We start from the raw sequence: 21,867 nt of genomic DNA, 5'->3' as shown, positions 1-21,867 counted from the left end.
TGCAATTTAGGCTCGTGTTGTGTTCAAGGACCCTGACCTTAGCCAGGAAAAACAGGCACTTGCTTGTTTAATTATTTTGTGGTCTAGATTTCTTAATTTTTTTCTTTTCTGCGTGTTTTTATAAATTACCTCAAGATCTCGCGGCCCGTATACGGACCGGAGGCCGGAGGTTCCCCACCCCTGCTTTAGGTGGTGGGATTTGAGTACCTGATGGTCCGCCTTTAATGTAACATGACATGTCAAACAAACAAGAAACACCCTGCAACATCGTAATGAAAAAGTTATATTTATGTTTGACACATCAAACTTGTTCAAACTTTATTCTTGACTTTTTGGTTAAGTATTTTTCTCTAAAAATATTAACTTTTGTTCCAGGAACAGTAAGAACAAGATCATTTTATATACCGGTACTCAAATGTGCTAAGTTAAAGTGTACAGTAGTAGTGCAGTGTGGACAGGAACGGAGGACAGGCAGATGTTGCCGTTAACCTGCTGACGCGTTGTTTTCACTTTGCAGCCATGTATTCAGTGATGACCTACATGTACTCCATCTTTCATGGTCAGATACCTTTACTGATCATCACTTATGTTCTCCTTCTGAGGTCCAGTGGATCAAAGCTATGCATCCAGGAAGCCTCTGAAGAATGGAGGTCAAAGGTCTCCATGGTACGTTTCATTAACCTGTGATTTGCCAAAGCTCTTGCTATCATGTCCTCTGAGATTTGCTCAGACTGTTGATGATGAAGCTTGACTTAGTGCTCTGTGTGTGTGTGTGTGTGTGTGTGTGTGTGTGTGTGTGTGTGTGTGTGTGTGTGTGTGTGTGTGTGTGTGTGTGTGTGTGTGTGTGTGTGTGTGTGTGTGTGGGGCTGTGCATGTGGCTGTGAAGGAAAGCAAAGTGCCTTTGAGCCTTCGCTATTGATGAGCTGATCACAGTGGAGGGGAAGACTACTGTGGCGTGGGAGAAAAAAACATCAACTATTCTCACTTCATGTGTTTCAAAGTTGGCTAGGGGAAGATTTGAAGAAGAGTTTTCTGTCAGCCTTGTCGGATTGATTAGACATATTAAGATCGTTGGTTTATTAGAACATTTTTGTTATCCGTAGATGAGCTCCACTGATAACGTCTAAGTGGCATAAAGGACTATAGTAAAGATTAACGGCTTCCCCTGAAGTGCTTTGCACGCTGTCTCTCTTCTGTTTTGCACTGTCAGGTAAGGGATGCTTATGCTGATTGTGTGTTTTTGTCTTGCTAAGAGATCATTTGCTCTGCAGAATCTTCTCTCCCGTTGCTTTTTTAGTGACCTTAGAGATTTACCAAGCTAGATAAGATGTCAGAACTTTCAAACCAACTAAGTTGTTGCAGTATGTAGGATTATACAAGGCTAGATTTGTATGTAATTAGTTTTATCCCACTCTATACCACATTTTTCTTCTTTAACTCAGTTTGTCAGGCTTGCATCACTGTCATTTAAAGAGTCCCAAACAACACTGTCAATAGAGCCTGGCAGAGATTACATATTAGTGTCGACCGACCCCAGTAGGTAGCATCGCACTAGTTTTAATGAAAAAAAGTTCTTGGTCAAATAATTTTATGATAGTAGACACTTTAATGATTTCTGAAGTGGCAACACAAGGGCCAGAAATAGAAAACAATGCGGAGAGTGTATCTCTTTGGATGATGACAATAAGGAAGCAATAAGAGTTTTCTGTCTTGATTAAGTCTGAAACAGTATCAAACTGTTTATATCCTTTTTTCCTCTCTGCATTTCCCATGATACACTCAGACATTAACACACTTTAGATTATGACAATCCTTTTTAGCAAAAGTGAAGAGATGGATAAGGTAATTCCTCTTAGTCATCATTACTCAGTGAGAAAGGTGCAGGATAAGTCTGTGGTATTAAATATTGACCTAAAGCTGCAGAGGCCCTTCATCGATTTATTCTCCTCAGTAATGCTCGCCCCAAAAAACGTCCTAATCTTTTTTTTGCAGCATATCCCAGTCATTATTGATCCCAAAGATAAGTACTTTTCAAAGTCATTTTATTGTCATGGTTGGTGGCAATATTAAACCACAATGCATTGGATGAATTACTTTAAATTACCCTTTATAAATATTTATCTCTCAGCTAAAGTTTTGCCAATGGAGCAAAGGAAGTGCTGATGCTCTCACAGTCAGGTAGGGAGCCATCTCTCACTAAGGTCGTTTTCTCTTTAGCCTTGGGCAGTTGCTGGAACAATTTCAGGTTGTAACAACTTTAAAAAAAAGCTTCCTGTGTACAAGATATTGTGTTTGAGGCTCTTTGTGAAGCCTGTGTTGGACACGGGAGTTAGGCTTCAAATACTCCTTTTTGCTGTCCACTAAGAGTTGTAAAAATGTCCAATTGTACAGGCATACAATGAAAAATGTTTAAAGACTTATCGTTGGCAAAATATTAAAGTTAACGTACCAGGATCCAGGATATCATTATTTCTCTCAGAGTTTCAGTTTTTTGTTTGCCGAGTGTTTCCTTGCATCCTAATGATGTGTTATTGGTCTAACACAGGTCTTTCTTGCATTCACAGCAATGCAATTAGCTGTTGCCTTGCTTATGTTTTGGAACGGCATGGCCTGAAGGGCTGTCGTGACTGCATTGAAATCTGCTGTGTCAGATCTGTGTGTGTGTTGAATGTTAATAGGGTGACAGCTCTTTCAATGTCTGCCAAACCTTCTGTCTAACAGGGGTACAAAAACACTGGCCAGGCCTTGCACCTGTTTGGGTTGTTTGAACCTGTTCGCCGCTCTGTCCAGTGCTGCTTGAGTGGTTTGCACACTCCATAAAAAGAAAAGTGTCTACCAGGGTTTTCTTGTTCCATTGATGCTATTATAGTCTACTATACATGCATAAAGGAAGAGGTATAACTGTTCTTCAGTACGGCTGTAATCATTGTGTCGTCCCGTCAACTCAGAGTTTCTGCAGCTGTAAACAAAGACGACAATGATCATTATAGAAGTCAATAAGTGTGATGACAGGGAAAAGTCAGGGTGAAATGTGTCCCCTCATTTGCATACTGATTGACAGTGGAATCTGCCAATAACTCTTTGGATAAAGTGCCTAGATAATCCCTCCACAAATGTCAGGGAAATGAAGCGGAGCGATGCTGCTGCAATGCTCTGCAATGAAACTGATAAAGGTCAGTCAACATGTGAGAATCCTCCTGCAGAATGCTTATCTCCTTAATGGCTCCGTGTGTGTGGATATACCACGGCACAAATTGCTGTTATTACGGCTTAATTATGTTTTGCCTACCAGGCCAGAGATATAACAGGGTGTTTCTGGAGGTCTATAATATGTATCTCTCTCACACTGTAATGTCCTCCTGTCACACATTCACGCTTCCAGGGTGGGGTTTCTTTCACACAGAAATGACAGAGTGTCAATACAGAGTTCATTATTAGTTTATGGCACCTCATTTAACCTCTCATGTGTTGCGGCCCTTCTTTGGTTTGTTTTTTGCTTTGACTATGCAGAAGCACATCATCTGAGTATTAACGGCTTACTGATGATATTAATTAAACACTTGTTACAGCTAATTGAGTTGGTCTTGAAATGAAGTTAGAAGCCCTGAAGTAAATGATTTCCGTTGATTGTTCTCTGGTGATTAGAGGTTTCACTGAAGAAGATTGATTTGTGTTTTACTTCAGAGCTACAATGAAAGTCTAAATAAAGGTTACTATCTGACATTTGTAATACTACACTGTTCAAGATATGAGTTTAATGATATCATAATATCATAATAATAATAATAATACATGTAATTAAAACTGTTTATGTTTATAATAAACTAACTAATGTGCTGCCTTATTGTTCTATTCTCAACAGTGACATGATCAAAAAGCAACAGATTAATGTCACGCTGAGCCTACAGAGAAGTAGTAGGCGATCTCACCGGCCGGTTATTGGCTCGGCGTGAAGCCTTTCTTCTTCTTGAGTTTTTCGAAACCACATTGATGCTGTGATGCTTATTAAAATGGTCACATAAAGGGAGACGAGAGGCTCTTCATGCCCGTGTTCATAGCGCTAAAAGTAATTGCTTTGCCCTAAGAGCTCTTGTTTCTGTGCTCTTGGTTGGCACTCATTTTTTTCTGAATCACATTGTGGGAATGTATTTGAATTAAAATGCTTCTTAATTAACTACGTGTAGGAAAGAAATGAGGCATAAGCTTGCTCCCCTGTCCATGGTTGTTTGTCAGAATCAATATTCACCACAGGCCTACATTACGGTGTCACCACCTGCTCCTCTGGGCCACTTTCTTGGGATTAGTTTCAATTCCCTCTTAGAATAGGTCACAGGTCAATGTCACAGGTAAATGTAAACCAGTGCTTCAAAAGAAACCACCAATGACCTTGTGGTGCTGTTAAAGGGGCCTAAAAAGTTCACATGTTTTTACAAGTTTCAATCTATTTCTGGATCATGCTTTTAATACTCCACTCATTAGTGAGGGTGCTTTGTTCAAAGGACATTATCATACGGATTGAGAAAAAGCTAAACATCCACATGCCAACTTGTTGCAATGCTGCCACTCAGAGGATATCAGAGGTACACACCTATGTGACAAATGCTTACCAACTAAACTTCACACAATTTCCTTAGTGAAGTTATTTTGACAGCAGTGGCGAGCCCTAACCCCAAATGCACTAAAAGGGAACCTTTTTCACAATGGAATAAAATAGACCGTTTTCACAAGACTCGATTAATGACATAACTTTGCTTGAAAGAGATTATTAGCGTGAAATTAAATTCTTGGAAGAAAGGAGTGACAGGTGAGAGAACAGAGTGAAGTAGAACATGCAAAGGGAGGAGGATCTGATAACAACTGAGGTATTCCCCTGATGGGAGGGTTTTACATCTCAACCGGCAAGCGTGGAGTGATTCTCCTAGAAAGCACGCTCGCGCAGGAGACAGCAGAGATAAAGAGCTCCCCCCCCCCCTGCTCTCATCCTGCTGGCCCCTCTTTACTCTGCTTTTTGCGGTTGCACGAGGATACCCGTGAGCTGCAGCACCACAGTGAGTCTAGCAGCTGATTCCCCCTCATGGCATGCAGGTGGGACTGTGTCTCCACTGTGATGATACAGCAGAGCAGTAGGTAGCGAACAGAAGCAGGGCGATCTGCGCTAGTAGCGGGTGCAGTTTGGGGAGTTTTCTTTTTCTCCACAGGGACTTTTTTTTCTGAGTGAGAGTGGGGTGAATAGATACAGACTGTGTGTGGAGAGTGTGCTTACCAATTGTGATGTGAGTTGTAGGGCAGTTTGGAGCCTTAGTGTGTTGCTATTTGTGTAAGAAAGAAAGAGAGAGGTGTTCACACCACATAGCCTTGCCCCTTGCTGCCCCTTGCTTGCTGGACTTAGCCCCGTGTTGGACAGGGATTACTCTGAGCCTCTTGTTCTGCTAAAGACTAAATAATAATAGAGCATGCCAGGGCTGAAGTGTGGACTCCAGTGTTGCAGAATTGAGGGAGAGCGAGAGTTTTAGGATTTGAGCTGCAGTGCTGTTTTACCTGCATATTTCTTTTGAGAAGCCCTGGCTAAAACATAAACCAGGTCACCACCCTATTCTCATTTTCCTCTTTATTCACGGTTAAATGTGCCCAATTTAATTTTCTTCTGTAAAGGTTTATGCACAGGTAAAATGAGTGTTCACAAAACTGCTATTGTTGTGAATGGTAATGGAATAGGTAAAAAGTGATGGACGAGGCGGCTTTTTTTATCACATTTTAGAGTTGAAGTGTTGTTAACTTAGTAGTGACACTTGATCTCTACATGTAAACACTGCTACATTAAGGAAAAGCCCTCTTGAGCCTCTCCTCAAGTAGGGATGCCACTCATTCTTTCTCATCTTTATCTGGCCTGATGGAAGCATAAACTTTACTTGACCTGATGGTTAGTGTTTGGGGCCCTGTAACATATGGTGTAAGCAAGTGGTGTAAGGCAGTGCCTGTTTGTGGGAAAGAATGTACTTAAAGATTGATCTGTTGGTTGTTGGAACTTCTGTCAGGATAAGTGCTGTATATAACTGTTAAGAGCTGTGAACATCTCTGTTAAGAGGGGAATGTTTTTCTGACCCTTCCATCTTTTGTTCTGAGGAAATATTAATACATCTCTGAAGGCTACCAGAATAACACATATTTTTAAATGTACTACTGTGATTAGGCTACTTTGGTGCCAGTGGTTTATATTTACCATTGTTATAGTATATTCTGAGAATGTGTAGTATAAGAAAGTGAAGTGACAACTTAGAAACTTTTTGTATGGTGTAAGTTTGGCTTTGTTACTTACTCTAATGTAAAGATAAAAAGAACCTGAATAACTTGAATAACTTCTAAATCAACATGTATGTTGGTTGCATTTGGTTTATGTATGCATCAACTCATAACTTTAAGCTTTTCTGTTGACATGTAGGTCATTTATAGCTTACTGTATCCATGTTCACACCATATCTTTAAGATGTTTTTGACTCGGAAACACAAGTTGCTGATTAGAACTGCTGCTATTGTGAATGATTCAGGGACACTGTACTCATAGGGTTGAAGACATGAATCTAGAAGCAGAGATTATTTCAAAGTGTTTCTTGTTTTCACTTTGAGTAATGTAATAAGACAACTAATGATGTATACACAGTCAATATAGAGCATCACATTTGTGACATTAGATTGTAGTATCTACATGTGACAGTGAAAACAAAGTGGATTCTTCAGTATATTAAGTAGAAAGCTGTGTGAGTCAGTTCCTCTGCAGCAAGAGTTAATTTTCCCCTTTGGGACAATATTGTCACAAGTTTGGATGGTAGCTTGCTTTCAGCAAACAAATAGACCTTCTGTGCTGCAGTGTTTGTAGACTAACTGGGGATGCTGCAAATTCCATGACAAATAGTTCGGAAGTAATGCGGCTAAAACAAAAGCCTCAAAGAATGCAGATTCCTAATTAACAGGGGATGCTGGTGCACTGCTGTGTGTGCCCATTGCAGCTCAGCAAATTATGAGTTGTTACCAGGAACAAGCCTGGCCCTGCCTGTGTGTGTGTGTGTGTGTGTGTGTGTGTGTGTGTGTGTNAATTCAACCTGGAACCTCTCATACAATACAATAATACAATACAATACTGTACACACACACACACACACACACACACACACACACACACACACACACACACACAGTATTGTATTGTATTATTGTATTGTATGAGAGGTTCCAGGTTGAATTGAGGTGGATATTTGTAATGTTCAGAGGTTGTTATGTTTAATATTCATGAGAATATTTGTCATTGATCAAATGATAATAAACAAACATTTGCATAAAGCATATTTGTCCACTCAGATGTTGATAAGAGTATTAAAAACTTGAAAAATATCCCTCTAAGAAACATTTAGAACAGATAAAAAATGTGCGATTAATTTGCGATTTAACTATGGACAATCATGCGATTAAATATTTTAATCGACTGACAGCCCTAGTTTAAATGTGTTGTTATTTTTCCATCTGTCATTGAAACGGATGTTTCTATGTTGTGCAGGGTAGTCAGAATCAACTGAAAGAGGTGTGGGAGGAAGCTGATGGCCTGGACCCTGAAGACTTTGACCCTAAGACCTTTTTCAACCTGCATGGTAAGACCTTAACCAACCTGCAACTTGTAAAGAATGAAGGGATGATGTCCATTACTCTCCATCACATGTATTGTATAATAATATTAATCATGATATGTTGTATAGCAGATGATGGTATTTTCATTCTTATAGTCTTTTTTCTCAATGTTGTTATAATGCAGATAGCAATGGAGATGGCTATTTTGATGAGCAGGAGCTGGAGGCCTTGTTTACTAAAGAGGTAAAGGCCTCTAAATATATGCTATGTTTCAGTCAATGGACTTTACACTTACTGTTGGTCTCTTATTTTAGCTGGAAAAAATCTATGACCCCACCAACGAAGAGGATGATATGGTGGAGATGGAGGAAGAGAGGCTACGTATGAGAGAGCATGTTATGAATGAGGTACAGTAAGTCGCACCCAGTACATATATACACAAAATGGTTTTATGCATGCGTCACTCAAGGATTTTCTTCAAATGTGGCAGAAAAGTCCCAGCAGATCCAAGGATGAACGGATTCGATTTTGTGGGTCAAAGGTCAACAATCAACCATGTGACCTCACATCAGTACCATCTTTGTGAATTCAATCTTTCGGGAAAGCATTACTCAAGGATGAACTGATAAGAGTTTGGTGGTCAAGGGTTTTAAAGACGATATCTCAGGACTGCTTGGAGAATTATTGTTCAAATGTTGTGTTGGCCATAACTTAAACATGTATTTGCTAATTATGACAATATTACACAAATGTCCTATACAATAAAGCTGAAAGTTATCCTGAAACTAATCATATCCAAACCACTTCTGTAGTAGTTACTGCAACAGTAGATGTCTCAAAGATAATATTTTACTATAAAGACTCATAGGGCAAAAACAATACAAGCGCTGCAGGTGGTAATAATAGTGATGTCACTTTGGATAGAAAATAATGAAAACTACTGGTTGCAAAAGGCATGCAACTGCTAGGCTGTAATTTTAATTGTAATATATCCTTGTCTGTCAATAAATTAAAGCATATGTGATTCATGTTTGCTCCTGTCTTGCTTATACATAGGTGGATTCTAACAACGACAGGCTGGTCTCTTTAGACGAGTTCCTGGTTGCTACGAAGAAGAAAGAGTTCTTGGAGCCAGACAGCTGGGAGGTGAGACACGTATATGTATCATGTCGACATGATTTAAGAGTAATGTAATCTTAAAGCCATTTTGTTAATAGATGTAGGATAGGACTGTAGGAGTAGTGATTGATTGTCACGTCCACTCCGTGCTCCTCAGACTCTGGAGCAGAACCAGGCCTACACAGACGAGGAGATGCGGGAGTTTGAGGATCACCTGGTTCAGCAGGAACAGGACCTCAGCGAAAAGTCTTCCGACCTCCAGAAACAAAGAGACGACCTGGAGAAGCAGCAGGAGCAGCTGAATGCACAGAAAATAGAGCTGCAACAGGTAAGGAGTGCCGTTACATTAATGGCTAGGTTTGCTACAATATATTTGTTTAACAGTGAATGTGTCCAAATCTGATGCTATAAATATATGAAAAATCTGGTTTCAATATCAGTGTGTCCTTTAGCTATGATTGTTTTTTATTTATGCTATTACGTTTCTGTGACTATCTACAGCACTGCTTGCACTCACCAAATATAATAAAACAATACCATTTTGTTACAGGCTGTGGAGCATATGGAACGGTTAAAATCACAAAAAATAGAACCCCCTCCCGAGGTTCACGGTGAGTTTAAACTGCACAATATTAACTTTGGTCATTGTTTGATTTTACTGTCTGACATCTGTATACCTTGTTTCTTTTTACAGTTGAGGGAAATGCTATACCAGAGGTGCACGCAGTTGACAACCAGTTGCATCATGAACCAGAGGCCCAACAGCCCGGGCATCATTTTGAACCCCAAGACCATCTAAATACACTTCAGGAACACCATGAACAACAACAACAACACCATCAGAACCTGGCCCAGCAAGGCCTCCCCCAGGCGCGCCACGATCTGCCCCCAGGCCACCAGGAGGCTGCACAAGGCCTACATAATGTGCCATAACAATGCTGTCAGAACTTGAACCACCACTATCAGACTATTTGAAGCACCTCCACTTCAGCGTGCAGAGGAGCAGTTCCTCCCGAGTATTAGGCCTCTTTAACCAGCATGACTCTTAGGTTTGGAGGAAACCTGAGATGAAGGAGAGCAGCACGAGGAGAGCTGAATAATACCGGTGTTTGATAATTGTAATCCTTAGATTACAAAAGATAAAATGATCAACCAAGGCTGTGCATCCTAAAATGTGCATATTTACATTTTCAAGGAGTGTTTGATTACATTAGAAATGTTTGGTAATACAATTTTACAAAAACACCATTCTGGTGAGCTTTCTTTACCTGCTGTTTGCTTTTCAAGATACAGAACCTCTGACAATGCCATGCTTCCTTCTCTACAAGCTGAGAGGTTTCAGATAACCTGTTGGATATGGGCAGTGAAGCTGTTGAGGGGAATGAGATGTAAAAAGTCATTTAAATGTACTATCGAAATACCCCAAAATATCTCTAACAAGAGATTAGTTTACATGTGTGTCTTGTAGGGCTGCTCAATTAATCGTATTTTAATCGCGATTACGATTATGGCTTGCGACGATTACGAAAACAATGTAATCGTAATAAAACGATTATTTTTTTATTATTACTTATGGTTTTTCAGTTGAATTATAATTAAAGTTCAGGGTAATCAACTGTTAAAAACATACTGTTCACATTTTTCTCTCTAATAAATGGATGTTTTCAAAGTCAATGAATAATCGCATTTAATAATCGCAATTACAATTATTGACCCAAATAATCGAGATTATGATTTTTGCCATAATCGAGCAGCCCTAGTGTCTTGCGGTGAAACGTATACCACTGTACTCAAACATAGAAATGGACTGCAATAGACATTGTCATGACTTTCTATAGTGCATTAAGAGCAAAAGAATGCCTTTCCCGCCATTATCTATTGCTTCTACTGTCACCAAACTTTCCTCATGAAACTAGACTGATACCAATACTTTTGCTACTTTCTTAATGTTGATTCTGGTTAGCTGTTTACTCAACTGACTTTGGTGTCGAAATCAGAAGTTTGTTTTTTAATAAGCATAGGCAAGGAACATCTCACATTCAACAAATATTACATTTATCATTTGTTTTAATAAAGCCCTGTGGCTGCTAAAGTTGTATACTTTTACTCTAATGTGTATTATCACAATTTTTAGGATCCACATTTTCTTCAACCAACTGCTGGATTCGTTTAAATGTTTCCTGTAGATTTAAATATAAAAAAAGACAAAGCGGTTCTGAGTCGGTTATCACAGTCTGATCTTACCACTGTTTTTTGGTCTAGTAATTTCGGTTAAAATGGTATCATGGAAACTTCTGAATTTGTTTTTAGCTCACAACATAGTGTTTGGCACTACATGTTTATTACTTTGTGTTTCACAAACTTGGCATGTCATATTTCTCTCACAAATAAGTTTGTACTTGTAGTTGGTGCGTTATCAAGGTTGCTTTGTACATGTAGTGTTGTGGTTTCTTTTTGCTGGAAGAATGGCCATGGCAACAAGTGTTGACTTATTGCCACTTTATTTGTATCCAGTGAGAAAATAGGTCCGGTGCTACTTCATCCACAATCTAGATATGGGATACAACTTTGACTCTTTGTGCGGTGTCATTTGTTTTCTGTGTGCCAAGCCTTCCTTTGAGACATTACTGCATCATTTTTTGCAAAAATGGACAGACTGTTTTTGTTTAATACTTTACATCTCAAATCTAGATAATAAACTATGACCTTTCAGTTTGTGAACAGATTAATCACTTCATGAAACTCCAGCAGTACAACTTTAAACAGTTCAGTATGGCTAATCTACACATACACTATTTAAGATGTAAGGCAATGTCACTGTTAAAATGAATAGCTTCAATATGTTGGAAGCAAAGTGTGCTTATCCGTGTAAATACCTATCTATTCTATCCATCTTAAACGGCATTTGATCGTTTATATACAGTAAAAGCTGAATAATTAAGTGAACAGGCATAGTAATTATTCACTTAGTTAAATTGTTCTAAGATTTATGAAATTAAAAAGTAATGAAATCTGCATCAGATATACACATGGTAGAAGACTGTCTAGTGGTACTGGAGTTAGCGATGGTCTTGCCAAAAACACCTTTATTACCAGCACAAGTGAACTGAAAACACCACATCAGACAGAATAAAAATAAACTAATTTATAACAGCAAAGCAGTTCACTTCCACAGAAGGTAATATAACACAACTTTATTGAAACAGTCTCAACCAAATCAGCGTACAAAGAGGTGACGGGGGTAAAAAAAAAAAGCTTAATGAGATTTATGAGATCGAGGAGGAAAAGTGGCTGACAGCACAGGGCAAAGAAAATCATTGTCATGGAATCAGATCGACAGTGGCAGGGTATTTTTTGCATTTATTTTGTACAAAAAATAAATTAATGAAATCTTTCAAGTTTACAGGAATATCTATTTGTTGTTTTATATCACAGACTCGCTGATAATCCTACATGTGGTGAAGTTCAGCATTTTGTGTTAGAACATGGAGAGGATCTAGACTGACCTAAGCAGGCTGACTGATAAGTAGGCCAAGAGTTAAAAAAATAAGATTACCAATGAGAAACAAAACATTGTTATAAAAGTGAACTGGGGCGAACACATTCAAAATCCTGAATGTTAAACGTGGCGCGACTTGACGGTCCTCAGGATCCTTTAGGATCTCAATGCTGTAGCATTTCCTCTAGACAAGCCTCGGGGTCCTTGGGCTGCTCCCCGCTTGTAGTTTTGCTGATATCCCTCCTTAAAAGAAACACAAATGGACATACAAAACCATTTTTAAGACAATGATGGTATTTTGTTGTCATTTATTGAATGAAAATTGTTTGGTAAAAATACTACTGGGCAAAATGCTAACACTATCCCCGCACAAGAGCCTTTTCGTTTGAAAACTAAATGAATAACAGATAATCGGTTTTGGGACACAAACTTTAACTTAAGAAAGGGCTTCTTACCCGTTGGTAGGTGTTATTGGAATAGTCCCGAGGCGCGTTAAATTGGGTTTGACTGTAACCGGTGGTGGGAGCATTTGAGAAAGGAGCACGGTATCCTTCATATCCCCCTGAAGACAAAACACAGCATTTACATTTGGACTTGTGGAACCTCAAAATGTTTTGACATGAGAAGGAATCCTAAGGAAACGTGACTGTGAAACATAGTATGAAGCCTTCACCTCTAAATCCATTGGAAGATCCTCGGTATCCGTTGATCATACCACGGCCATTCCTGGGCCCCCCCCTGGGCACACCCCTGCTATTATAAAAGGACTGTCCCGACTGTCCAAACCCTGCGCCTGGAGCGGACTCTTCATGACCTCCGGCTGAGGGCATGACCTGTTCTTGTGGCTGGAAGCCACCAACTAGACAGAAGAAAAGAAAATATTTAACAATTCTATGACGCAATGACGGGGTGTTAGTTATGCATTTTAAAATCACTTTCTGCATTCTGAAAGATCTACAATCATGCCGATCAAACCATGAAGGGATTTTTGTCTTGCAGTTCTAACAGACTTTATTTGTTATCTTATGGTTTGCATATACATGCTCAAAAGAAACAAAACCTCAAAGTGTGTGATCATTTTCCCTCTGATTGTATAGATGACAGTAAATAATGTGCGTGTGATGATGCCTCACCTGACTGTAATGTCTCCTGTGGGACGTCCGGCTGCACCACAGCACTCTCTGACTGAACGCTGAAGCCCTGCCCATAGCCCCCAGGGAACTGACCGGGCTGCTTCAGAGGCTCTGCTTGGCCTTCAGTAGCCGGAGGAATGGGTGCATTCAGATTAAATACCTGAGGATGGAAAGAAAGGGTTTCTGTATCAAAATTGCCATTTTCATAAAACACTTGAAGGTCAAACGTTTTTTTTAGGTTTGGGAAATTAGGGGACGTGTTGAAATGTCACCTATTTAGATGGTGCACACATATTTTGCTGTTAATTCGCTGCTACAAAAAAGCCATTCACTGGCTGTACATCGATTTTGTAGAAACAAGTATGGAACCTGACAGTTTCAAACAGAATGTATTGAATAAGTCCTAACATGTTCATGGTCAGATCGTTTACTTATACCCAGATAGAAAGCGTACCGCTTGCACTGACTGGAAGGGAGCGGCGTTGACATTGATGCCTCCAGTGTGGGTGGGTTTGGAGACAGGTGGGAAAGCAGAGGACAGGGAACATGGGGAGGGGGACTGTTCAGATGACACACAGATCGAGGCCTGGGGAGGGGTCAAGGAGGGGATTCAGAAGGCAAGGAAACAAGGATTTCAGAGATCAGTGGGAAAGACGGGATGTGTGATTTATTTTTTAACTTAGAAACTCCCTTCTATCTTTTTATTATATTCAAATGATTCCAATATCTACCCGTTATAAACTAAATCATGACACGTCGGAGAGCATTACATTAACTCCTTTAAGTAGCGCTTTTATAAATACAGCCTGCATATTACAAAAAACAACCCATACCATACTCTTATCATGTTTGGAACTTTTTATTTGTTCACCCTACTACTCCTTCAGGCAAACGGATAAACAAGCGCCTCCCTCTTGCACCCACTCTACTCACTTGTGAGGTTTCCTGCGGTCCAGACACTGCACTTGTTTGAGGAAGTCTGGACTCTGAGTGGGCTGTTTGGAAGAAAATAAAAGAGGCACATTAGGGAAAAATGTTACCAACATTATGCATTTAGTACTAATATATCCACATCACAGAACACCGCGAGGACACTACTCTAAAATCTGCACAGGTAAATGAAGTGACTCACCAGGAGGGCAGCCCATCTGCTGCATGTCAACAGTCTGCGCAGGCTTCATCGGCTGCGCAGCCACAATGGCTGGGTCCAGTGCCTGGCCGTCAAACTCCAAAATGGACTCCTAGGAAAACCAAAAAGAGTAAATGCACTGTTGGGTCATGGATCAGATATAAGGGTAGTGCAGAAGAAGACTGCAACAAAAAAACGTCCGGGCAAGACAACACATTATATGATGCTGGAAATGTTTACCTGCATGAAGTTGTACGTTCCTTGCAGTTGGGCCATGAGATCCTGCACTACCTGCTTCCTGACCACGGGGTCAGCAGCTGGGGGGGGACTGCCATGGTCCTCAGCATCGGTTGGTTCTGCAGCCAGCTGGGCAGGGGGCTGGTGCTGGAGGGAATTCACCATCTATTCAACACAAAGACACATTAGAGTACACAGTACGTATGCATGGTTGCATTAACTTTGGTGAGGCAGTAGTGTTTTATTACCTGGGCCTCCTCCGCCCACTTCTCCACTTGGTCATCGTCTGTACTACTGTACGTAGTTTCTGGAATGAACTGTCTGTTGACAAACTATAACACAAGAAAATGCAAACAATTAAGTACATTTAAAATACATGTAAAATGCAGTACAACAAAACTTTGCATAGTTGTGTTTTGGGGGATTTGTTATGCTTTAGTTATGCAACACATATCGAAATCTCACCTCTGTAGTTTCCACTGGAATTATCTCAGTGTATTTTTCGGAAGCCAATTCTACTTCTATAAAAAGAAAAAATGTCAGGACAGTTTGAATATAATAACAAATATAACACATATCTGCAAATGTTTAAGCTTGTATGCTGTTAGTTACCAGGTTCGGATGGCTGCTTCACAGCATTAGAGTCATCCACCGCAGTCTGCTCCTCTTGCTCCTCTTCCTCTTCGCACCTCCCATTCTGATGAGGTTGTGCTCTGTCGAAATAACCACTCAGCAGCACTTTGTCCAGAGTGTCCTTCAGTGACTTGTCTGGAACAAACAGTAAAATGCAAAAACTAAATAACAGCTCGACATATATCACATAATTGTCTCTTTTATTCTTTGTCTCTATTTTGACCAGAGAATCAAACCAAGTTTGCATCTTGTAAAACACGTTGTTGTTTGAATAAAATCCTTAAAAATATATTTGTCTTTAATTCCTTGATTCCTGGAAACCAGTTGTTCAAGACAGGAAAAAATGGATGCTGGTCCAGGTATCAAGAGCCATTCAAATACTTACATGTGGTCCCTGCCACAGCCTTGTCTCGGCCATCAAGCAGTTCAAACAAGTGTACTGAGGCCTCTTCATATTGTTCAGTCAACCTGCAAGGTACACGGCAATATATATACATTGTTAGTATGCTATTGGCACAGTATGAAAATGTATACCCACTGAGCAGGTAAAAAAGCAGCTATTCAGATAACTATAATTAAGACCATATTTTAAGCAGCTTAAATGATACTGCAAGGATTGCATATAACTTATGCTAACTTAAATATTAGCAGCCCTTCATACCTGATGTCATAGTTCCTATCAGGTCCCACCAGTTTGTAAAACTCATCGAGGGATGTGAGGTCAGCGTCCGAGAGCAAAGGGGAGCCGCTGGCATCGGGCCGTTTGAGGTCCTGCCTGACGCTCTCATCCCCCAACTGGTCCAGTAAGAACTGAAGCTCCAGAACGGTCTTCAGCCGCTGCTGTTCCATCTCCTCCCGCTGCAGCTGCTCCCGCCTGGCTGTCTTCTTCACTGCCTTCTGAATCTAAAAACACACATACATTTGGGTTCAGTGCTTTTCCCAAAAAAGAAAAAAATACATAACCTGTACATTCTTGGCCATGTAGAATCTGAAATAAACGTAGTCTAAGAAGTACTGCTAATCAATGACAACCTCCAATATAACAAGCTTAATTAAGGCCTTATTTATTTGAGGAACTCTAGTCATGTTGCTATTATGATAAGCAGCTTCGAGTCTTTTCCCTGGAGTAAAGTATCACTTTCAACAGGATGTTGTGAATGGGATATTAAAAGCATGATCTGAAAAAAATTATTTGCTTTTAAAAAAGGGACTAAGGAGAGGGACAGGGTCTACTACATTTGTAAGCAGTAAAAGTTCAATAACACAAAGATTAAACTTTTAAAATGAAAAATAATAATAACATCAAATCAGGAAGTTATAAGAGCAATGTCAACTCATTACTCACGTCTTGTCCCAGTGCAATGAAGTTTTTCTGCAACTCTCGAGCAAATTCCAGGTTGTGGGCGATCTCTTGGTACTTTGCCAAGGCCTCCTTCAGATACATCATTCAAAGAAAATACAGATTTGGGAATCATTAAAACAAAATCATTCTCAGGATACAGTAACTTGTAAAGATGCACCATTTTCCAGTCTGTTCTCATTTGACAACAAGTATCATTTTATAATCTTTTATTTTTTCAAGGTTTTTTATTTTTCATTGGATTTGCAAACTGCAAATGAACAAAGCTGTATTCAAACTGTCATGGCCTTAGCTTACCAGCTGATCCTGATTCAGTTGTTCTCCCTTACTCTTCCTTGCTTGAACGTCATCCAGTTTAGACTGTAGGAATATTGAGAAATACAAAATGTTAAAAGAGACAGATGAAATAAATCCATATGCATAACAGAAATTGATATCTCGCAGCTGAATGAGAGAACCGTAATTATTATTTGTTATATAATCAGAATAGACATGGTTTCTTATACACAAGTTATGGCAGAAAGAACCAGAAGAGGTACGATTATAAGCAAGAACGCTGACCGATAATTGGCGGCTGCTGTCTGCAGAAAAAAAGCTAACTCTGAATTATAAAAATGTAAAAAAGTATTTAGTAGAATGTTAAGCTGAAATTAAATACATTTTCTGACTCAGCTTAGATTCATGGCTCAAGTTGCTGTTATTAATGGATTGCATTCAAAATTAACTATAAGAACCCACTGACATATCTACTCCAACCTTTTTTAACTTAAAGTAAACATCATCATCTGTGTTGAAGATGTCAACTGCAACACATTCTCAAAAAAACACATCTCACATTCTGCTTCGAATTCAACAAGAAAAAATAATGTGATGACACATTTTCATTTCTAATGAAGTAGATCTACCTTTTTCTTTTCCATATTGCGAACCTTCTTGTCAATCACAGCAAGAATCTGTTTCATGGCTTCATTATTACTTCCATTTCCCAGGTCTGGAGAGGCAGACTGGACAGCATTGTTGCCAACCATCGCTGAAGGCATCTATTGAGAGAAAAACATGCATTCAAATATTTTACATTTTCAGTCCAGATCACAGGAGAGACTTCAGTCATTTAGAAGTGTATTTTTAAGTGCATACGTTAGGGCTGAATGATTAATCGATTTTAAATCGAAATCGCGATTTTAAATGATGCTATTATCAAATCGCAAAGCCTGCAATTATTTTTTTAAACATTTTTTGTTCTTTTTGTGTGTCAGTCATCCACACCGATCAGAAGTGCTGTGCTCCACATGTACCAGCCATTGTTAACCAATCCGAAGTGGCCCATGACAGAAGGTGACAGATTGATCCAATCCCCTGCCAAGTATTTTTGAAAGTGCCTGCCCTTTCCAAATGGCTTCCAATGGAGCTTTCCTAGATCTGAGTCAGGTTGGTAATAATCCCACATGTTTTACATCTATTACATGGTGAATCTGAAACTGAAGCTTGACTTTAAAGCAACCCAACGGAAGTTTCATGTAAGTTTAGTTCTTTCACTCGTAGCTCGGGCTGCGGGGGTGCTAGAGACGGGAGCTAACGTTGATATGGCCGGCCGCATTTTACAATAAACTTCCGTTGGGTCGCTTAAAAACAAATATCGCAAATCGAATCGCAATATTTGTCAGAAAAAAATCCCTATTACATTTTGCCCCAAAATCGTGCAGCCCTAGCATATGTCATGGACTGCTCCATTCTTTATCACCAAAGACAATAGCACCTGCACAAGTGTTTAGGAAACTAGGGGGGAGAAAACTATAGTTGTACAAAAGCATGTCTGACTCTGCAATTTCTTAAGAAGATGGGATAGCTAGGGGATTTTGAGTAGCTTTTAATTAACAAAAGCCAAGTATTTTATACCGGAATGTTATCAGTTGTTTCTAAATGTGTAATCTGTTTTTTGCACTGATACAAGGTAGAATAAGATCATCTGATTTTCAGATCAACACATTTCTATGGGTGTCTTTATGTGTGGTGGGAGAAGCTAAGATAATATTGACTCACAAAGCCTTCTCTGTCAATACTCAGAAACATGTTCCTTTTACAGCTTACATTTACTTTTTGGAAAACATGATCACTAAAACTGCATTACAGGGCTATCCAGATCGACTGCCACTTTTTACTGGTGCTCAAAGAAGCTGTATAGTGAATTGTAGCTGTTGGATTTACTCCAGGTGTAACAAAAGTCTTATTTAAGTGTTGATTATATTTCACATCATAATCCTAAATCTGGACAGTAACCAAAGGTTAAAGGTCAAATGGATGTAGTGGAGTAAAAGTCAACGATTTAACTCTACATTTGCAGTGGGGTAGAAGTAGAAGGTAGTTAAAAATGGAAATACTCAAGAAAAAGTACTAGCATCTCAGATGTGTTCAATGGTTATAATCAGCACAGTGACGCCTGACTAAAACCCACAACACTGGGCCAGGAGAAGTGATACTGATCTGATCCAGCAATTCACCCCGTCTTTGGTTTGGGTTAAGGAACGAATAAAACCGAATATACCCCCGAAGGCATCACTTTACTAGTAGTTATATGGTTAGTTGGAAATAGATAGTTATTTGAAAATACGCTGAACTGAATGAGTAGTTAGACAGAGGAGGTTAACAGAAATTAAAATGTCGGCCTTCTATTCAAAGTTAAAAACCACAGCTCCCTTGGAAACACCGGCTATCGTTATAAACGTATGCTATCAATACGTAACCAACACTAAGTCATGCAATTTTAGTTAACGTTGAAAACGTTGGCCTCGTAGTCAATCTAGCATTTCACTGGTGTAAGATGAAGTTTAGCTAGCTACCGTTACATCAAATGTAACAAGCAAACACTGGTCCTAATCTCCTTGTCCCATTGTTAGCCGAGAAGCTAGCTGCAGCCGTTAAAAGGGCATTAGCTAGCGGATAATAGCCCGAGGTAACAATATTTCAGTTAAATCATAAAAATAGTTATTGCAGTTTCGAACAAAAATAAATGCCGTCGAAATAACGTTTAAAACAGTGAAGAACAAAGAGCATTTCGAGACGCTGCGACAACTCGTTTTCTGCAATCGCCTCGACTAAAGACGATTTATTTAAAAAAAAAAAAAGTACAGGTTAAACAGCAATGTGTTGATGATGACATGAATCCCATACCTTTATACTCTTTGTCTTCAAAGAGATTTCCTGTGTCGGATTTAGCGTTAAATGTGTGCAAGCAGTCTTTCACTTTCAGTGGTATTTTTCTAGAAGGATGCTCAGGCTCACGCTAGCCAATGGCTGACTAACTGCTGCTGAGCTAACGGTAGCAGCTAAAAGGACCCCTGAGCTAACCTTGAAATTGCCTGACGGTAAATTATAAATTGATTTGAATTTAATTCCTGTATTGTCATTGTACAGGTACAAGGAAATAAAAAAAACAATCCTGTCAGTGCATATCTACATATCAACAAGCAGCAGCATGTACACAAGTCATGCACATGAATAAGACGTTTTAAAAAAATACAAAAGTAATACAGTAAAATAAGAAAAAATAAGAAATACAACAAATATATACATATCAGCAGTAGAATATAAACCCAAAACAGTTCATATAAACATATAAATAATGAAGGATATCTACATACATTTTGAATACACTATATCAATATACAAATATACAGAATTGAATGATATATAATTATAAATAGATATAAAGGAGTTATCACCCCCCAGTTGGAGCCAGACATGATGGTGCTGCACTTGATACATTATATGAATTATCCATAAGGTTCCAAGTGTAACTCCTTCTTTTACAGGACAAATTCAACCTTATTGATTCACTTTTGTTTGTTTGGGAGAGGGGGCAGTGCACAAAATGCAACTTTGCATCTGTAGTCCCAGGCCAAGGTGTCACAACAGTAAAATAAATAAGAGAAAAAACAAAACTAGGGAAAGTGTAAGGATTGGACACACATTGTGCACACATTTGACAAATAAAGTGTTCTGATTCTAAACAAAAAGCATAGTGAGATATGAAAATAGGACATCTTGCATCATCAAAGTGCATAATAGCCTACTGTATGTATCAATAACTCAATGTTTTAATTGATCTAAAGATCGGTTTAGAAGTGCTATGTTGTCTGATGTGAATTACAATTATATTTCACTTCCTTAAACATTTCAGAGATCAGACTGACGGAACAGACACCTGATTAATATTGGTTCTTCTATGGATAAAGTGTCAGTGGATGTTCATTGGTGTCCATTATATTATGCACTTTTTGATTTCAAAGCTTGTTCTTATCTCATGACAAACACAAATACGATATGAGACAGACCTAAGCAGAGATTTTAGAAAAACTAGTGCCCAACAATTTATAAAGATTGTTTTTCTTTTCTTTTCTTATATTCAGTCAGTTTACTTTTCAGTTATATTATAAGTATTTTTCTAACATTCATCAGGTTCAAATTATTCTCCACCATGACAGAAAACTGGTAGGGAAGTAATTAATTATTTATTATTTTTTTATTCTAATCCATTTAAAATATGTTTAGACAAAAAATACTGAAAGCAGCCTATAAAATACTCATTAGGTATACTTTAGGAATTTTAACCTCAGCCATGCTCCAAAACCCCTGAGTTCTAAGCCAAAATACAGACACAACCTTAATCCATTTCAGCTTTTAACTAATTGTTGGCACTGTTGTTATACACAGAGTGTAAACTGGTCTTGAAAAGAAAGAAAGTATTTTAGTCCCTATCCTATCTTTCCTTAAACAGATCTCTGACCAAAACTTAAGAAAATTAAATGTAAGAATGAGATCAATTTATGTAGGTGCAGGACTGGATGTTTGGACTGATATAGAAAGTGATAGCAATGTATGAACAGAAGAGGGCGCAGGTTTACCATATACTGGAAGTGTATCACACAAAACACTCTGAAAAACCATCTCTTAACCCAGTCATGAAGCTGCTGTCTCAGATGGTCCTCTGATGTGTGTTCACCATAGTGTAGCTGAAATTAAATAGTTTTCTCTTTGTCTTTTCTGTAGATTTTCAGCTGGAATTAGCAATCTTGTGATTTACACAGTGTTATTACCTGAAGAAAAAACGAAAGGATACCAAATTACAACAATTCAAAGGCTT

The 21,867-nt window shown here is 38.9% G+C and overlaps 2 protein-coding genes across 3 annotated transcripts; one reads left to right on the top strand and one right to left on the bottom strand.

The window, feature by feature from the left end:
* Window positions 1-7,528: 7,528 nt before the first annotated feature.
* On the top strand, window positions 7,529-10,274 carry LOC104943340 (nucleobindin-2-like). The gene is made up of 7 exons (XM_010768705.1): window positions 7,529-7,640; window positions 7,802-7,860; window positions 7,932-8,024; window positions 8,674-8,763; window positions 8,894-9,064; window positions 9,287-9,347; window positions 9,431-10,274. Exons 3-7 carry the CDS (start codon window positions 7,971-7,973, stop codon window positions 9,667-9,669), a joined length of 615 nt encoding a protein of 204 aa, XP_010767007.1. The 5' UTR covers window positions 7,529-7,640; window positions 7,802-7,860; window positions 7,932-7,970; the 3' UTR covers window positions 9,670-10,274.
* Window positions 10,275-10,692: 418 nt separating this feature from the next.
* On the bottom strand, window positions 10,693-20,036 carry LOC104943339 (caprin-1-like). 2 transcript variants are annotated; one of them, XM_010768703.1, is made up of 17 exons: window positions 19,896-20,034; window positions 17,633-17,767; window positions 17,025-17,087; window positions 16,713-16,799; window positions 16,029-16,270; window positions 15,753-15,835; window positions 15,347-15,502; window positions 15,200-15,255; window positions 14,983-15,066; window positions 14,738-14,899; window positions 14,501-14,609; window positions 14,302-14,363; window positions 13,823-13,954; window positions 13,369-13,528; window positions 12,909-13,094; window positions 12,691-12,797; window positions 10,693-12,478 (listed from the first exon to the last, which is right to left on the bottom strand). In XM_010768703.1, exons 2-17 carry the CDS (start codon window positions 17,765-17,767, stop codon window positions 12,392-12,394), a joined length of 1,911 nt encoding a protein of 636 aa, XP_010767005.1. In that variant the 5' UTR covers window positions 19,896-20,034; the 3' UTR covers window positions 10,693-12,391. The 2 variants fall into 2 exon arrangements, with proteins under 2 accessions (XP_010767005.1, XP_010767006.1); XM_010768704.1 differs by lacking the exon at window positions 13,823-13,954 and having other exon boundaries at window positions 19,896-20,036.
* Between the last annotated feature and the right edge of the window lie 1,831 nt (window positions 20,037-21,867).

This window comes from Notothenia coriiceps, unplaced genomic scaffold, assembly GCF_000735185.1.
Source record: "Notothenia coriiceps isolate Sejong01 unplaced genomic scaffold, NC01 NC01_scaffold00005935, whole genome shotgun sequence".
Classification (NCBI taxonomy): domain Eukaryota; kingdom Metazoa; phylum Chordata; class Actinopteri; order Perciformes; family Nototheniidae; genus Notothenia; species Notothenia coriiceps.
Note: the sequence above shows the minus strand (reverse complement) of the source record. Positions and strands in the feature narration are given on the sequence as shown.

Excerpts from the sequence above, each read along its gene's own strand:
- LOC104943340 (XM_010768705.1), top strand. The coding sequence starts at position 7,971 with ATGGTGGAGATGGAGGAAGAGAGGCTACGTATGAGAGAGCATGTTATG. Across the intron at positions 8,025-8,673 it reads GAGAGCATGTTATGAATGAG|GTGGATTCTAACAACGACAG; the intron begins GTACAGTAAGTC and ends GCTTATACATAG. Across the intron at positions 8,764-8,893 it reads TGGAGCCAGACAGCTGGGAG|ACTCTGGAGCAGAACCAGGC; the intron begins GTGAGACACGTA and ends CGTGCTCCTCAG.
- LOC104943339 (XM_010768703.1), bottom strand. The coding sequence starts at position 17,767 with ATGCCTTCAGCGATGGTTGGCAACAATGCTGTCCAGTCTGCCTCTCCA. Across the intron at positions 15,836-16,028 it reads GATAGGAACTATGACATCAG|GTTGACTGAACAATATGAAG; the intron begins GTATGAAGGGCT and ends TGTACCTTGCAG. Across the intron at positions 14,900-14,982 it reads AGTGGGCGGAGGAGGCCCAG|ATGGTGAATTCCCTCCAGCA; the intron begins GTAATAAAACAC and ends TGTGTTGAATAG.